This window comes from Neltuma alba, unplaced genomic scaffold (genome assembly GCF_004799145.2).
Source record: "Neltuma alba isolate B1F8T4 unplaced genomic scaffold, ASM479914v2 tig00012808_pilon, whole genome shotgun sequence".
Classification (NCBI taxonomy): Eukaryota; Viridiplantae; Streptophyta; class Magnoliopsida; order Fabales; family Fabaceae; genus Neltuma; species Neltuma alba.
The window spans coordinates 1-1,814 of NW_021637205.1; the positions used below are offsets into that span (position 1 = coordinate 1).

Consider the following 1,814-nt stretch of genomic DNA (forward strand, 5'->3'; position numbering starts at 1 on the left):
TTCAGGGAAACGAAGGATGTTTAAGTCACTAATTGTATTCTTTTCTGTTTTATATTTTCATTGCTTCTTAAGTCAGTTGAGTAAAGATCAAACCTGAGACCTCATCATTCCTGAAGGCTAGTGCAGCATTGCCAACAGAAGCACTATCACTTTCTGAACCCTGGGACTGCTACTGAGAAGCTCATCATGTTTCTTCTTCAACGCAGATGTCTCTGCAAAACCTAGATGAATACGAAAAAATGAAATCATTCATAGATCATTGTCTGCATGGAACAAACCATCAGTTCCATATCAGGAGAAAGTAATTGACTGAGGCATTTTCACTTGCAATTTCAAAAATTTCACCACTACAAGTCCAAGCACAATCTAACAAATCATTCTTATATTGCAAAAATCTCTCTCTCTCTCTCTCTCTCTCTCCCGCCTCTCTCTCTCAGGCCATCCATGCTCTGATTAGGGAATTCCCAAGCCATAAGCTAATCTTTTTTCTTCAATCACCATGGTCTCTTGCCTTTATTATTAAGAAAAGTTTCAGAAAACTCAACAAACTTGCATATAGGGAGGAACAATATCAGTACCATCATACGAATCCGGTCACGGTCTTCATCATTGAGGATGAACTGCAGCTTCAGACGCAGGTGTCCATGCCCAAGGGCAAAGATGTCTTCCCAAACACCTTTCTCAACTATTGACTTCGTATGAAACCCTTTCATAATATATTAGTCAGGTTTATCCTAGGGCCAAGTGAAATGGGAGTAGAACTCAAAATTTTCAAATGGGCAGTGTTCTGAGAGCTACCTATACGAGATATTTCATTCCCATCAGAATCCTGAAGTTTGATAATGAGATCCTCACGAAGACTAGCTAATGGGCTGCATGGGACAAACAAGCGGATTATAAACTTGAAGTCATCGTTAGAAATGTTGACAGAACAACATAGAACTTTCAGTTAATCTTACAAGGAAAAGTCTCCCTCCTCGCTGATGAGGGACTCTGTTTTCCCCATGGAAACTGCAGTCACCACAATTACCAGTATATAAATGACATTTTGAAGGGTGGCAGAGGGGAAAGGCTCGGATAAGCTGAAAATCAAGAGCAATTGCATACCCTTTATGGATGTTGAAGATAACGGAAGACCCATGAATTCCAGGACTGTAATATGAACGAGGAAGTGAGATAAAAACCAATGGTGATTCATAGTTGAATTACTTCCACAAGATGAAATTACCTGAGACCAGGATTGTTCCTGGCATTGCAGAGGGAGAATTCAATAAGATAAAAATTGCTTAAATCGGACAGACAAGGGACAAAAATACATGAGCTTGACAGTTAAGTATGTTAGACTCTTTTCAGTTCGTTCAAAGTCCTAAACTCAGTTGATTGAGCAAGAGATAGAAGATTGGATGGGATTGGACTATTGGAGGATGTGGATATAGTTAGAATCCTCAATCCAGAGAAATGAGCTATTGTGTCCCGGCGATTGTCAAAGTCCACTAGCCATTGATTACCATATTCAATGCCTGAAAACCATATTTATGGTTTGTCTCGTTTCAAAGTCCACGTCATGCTTTTTGATCCCTACAGTCTACCCACCAAACTGGGCAATCGCTCAAAATGGAAATGCAATGAAATTATTCAATGGAAAAAACGTCTCGGTAGATAAAGGTTTCATACTGTAATAAAAGGAGTGATATTTTCACCGTTTTCACGTGGCAAGTTTGCACATAGCACACAAAGACATGCTGAGTCAGATTATGCTGTTCATATCACTATCATTTCTTGTGCATGTGTATTTTTTTGTCAGTGTTAGGAGT

The 1,814-nt window shown here is 39.3% G+C and overlaps 1 protein-coding gene across 1 annotated transcript; it reads right to left on the minus strand.

Moving 5' to 3' along the window:
- Positions 1-117: 117 nt before the first annotated feature.
- On the minus strand, positions 118-1,408 carry LOC114731246 (uncharacterized). The gene is made up of 6 exons (XM_028918386.1): positions 1,229-1,408; positions 1,108-1,152; positions 960-1,011; positions 799-872; positions 512-706; positions 118-221 (listed from the first exon to the last, which is right to left on the minus strand). Exons 1-6 carry the CDS (start codon positions 1,251-1,253, stop codon positions 118-120), a joined length of 495 nt encoding a protein of 164 aa, XP_028774219.1. The 5' UTR covers positions 1,254-1,408.
- Positions 1,409-1,814: the final 406 nt, after the last annotated feature.

Bases quoted from the DNA above. Each gene is read 5' to 3' on its own strand.
- LOC114731246 (XM_028918386.1), bottom strand. From the start codon at position 1,253: ATGCCAGGAACAATCCTGGTCTCAG. The intron at 1,012-1,107 runs GTATGCAATTGC...TGGTGACTGCAG, and splicing joins ATCTTCAACATCCATAAAGG to TTTCCATGGGGAAAACAGAG. The intron at 707-798 runs GTAGCTCTCAGA...ATATTATGAAAG, and splicing joins GAATGAAATATCTCGTATAG to GGTTTCATACGAAGTCAATA.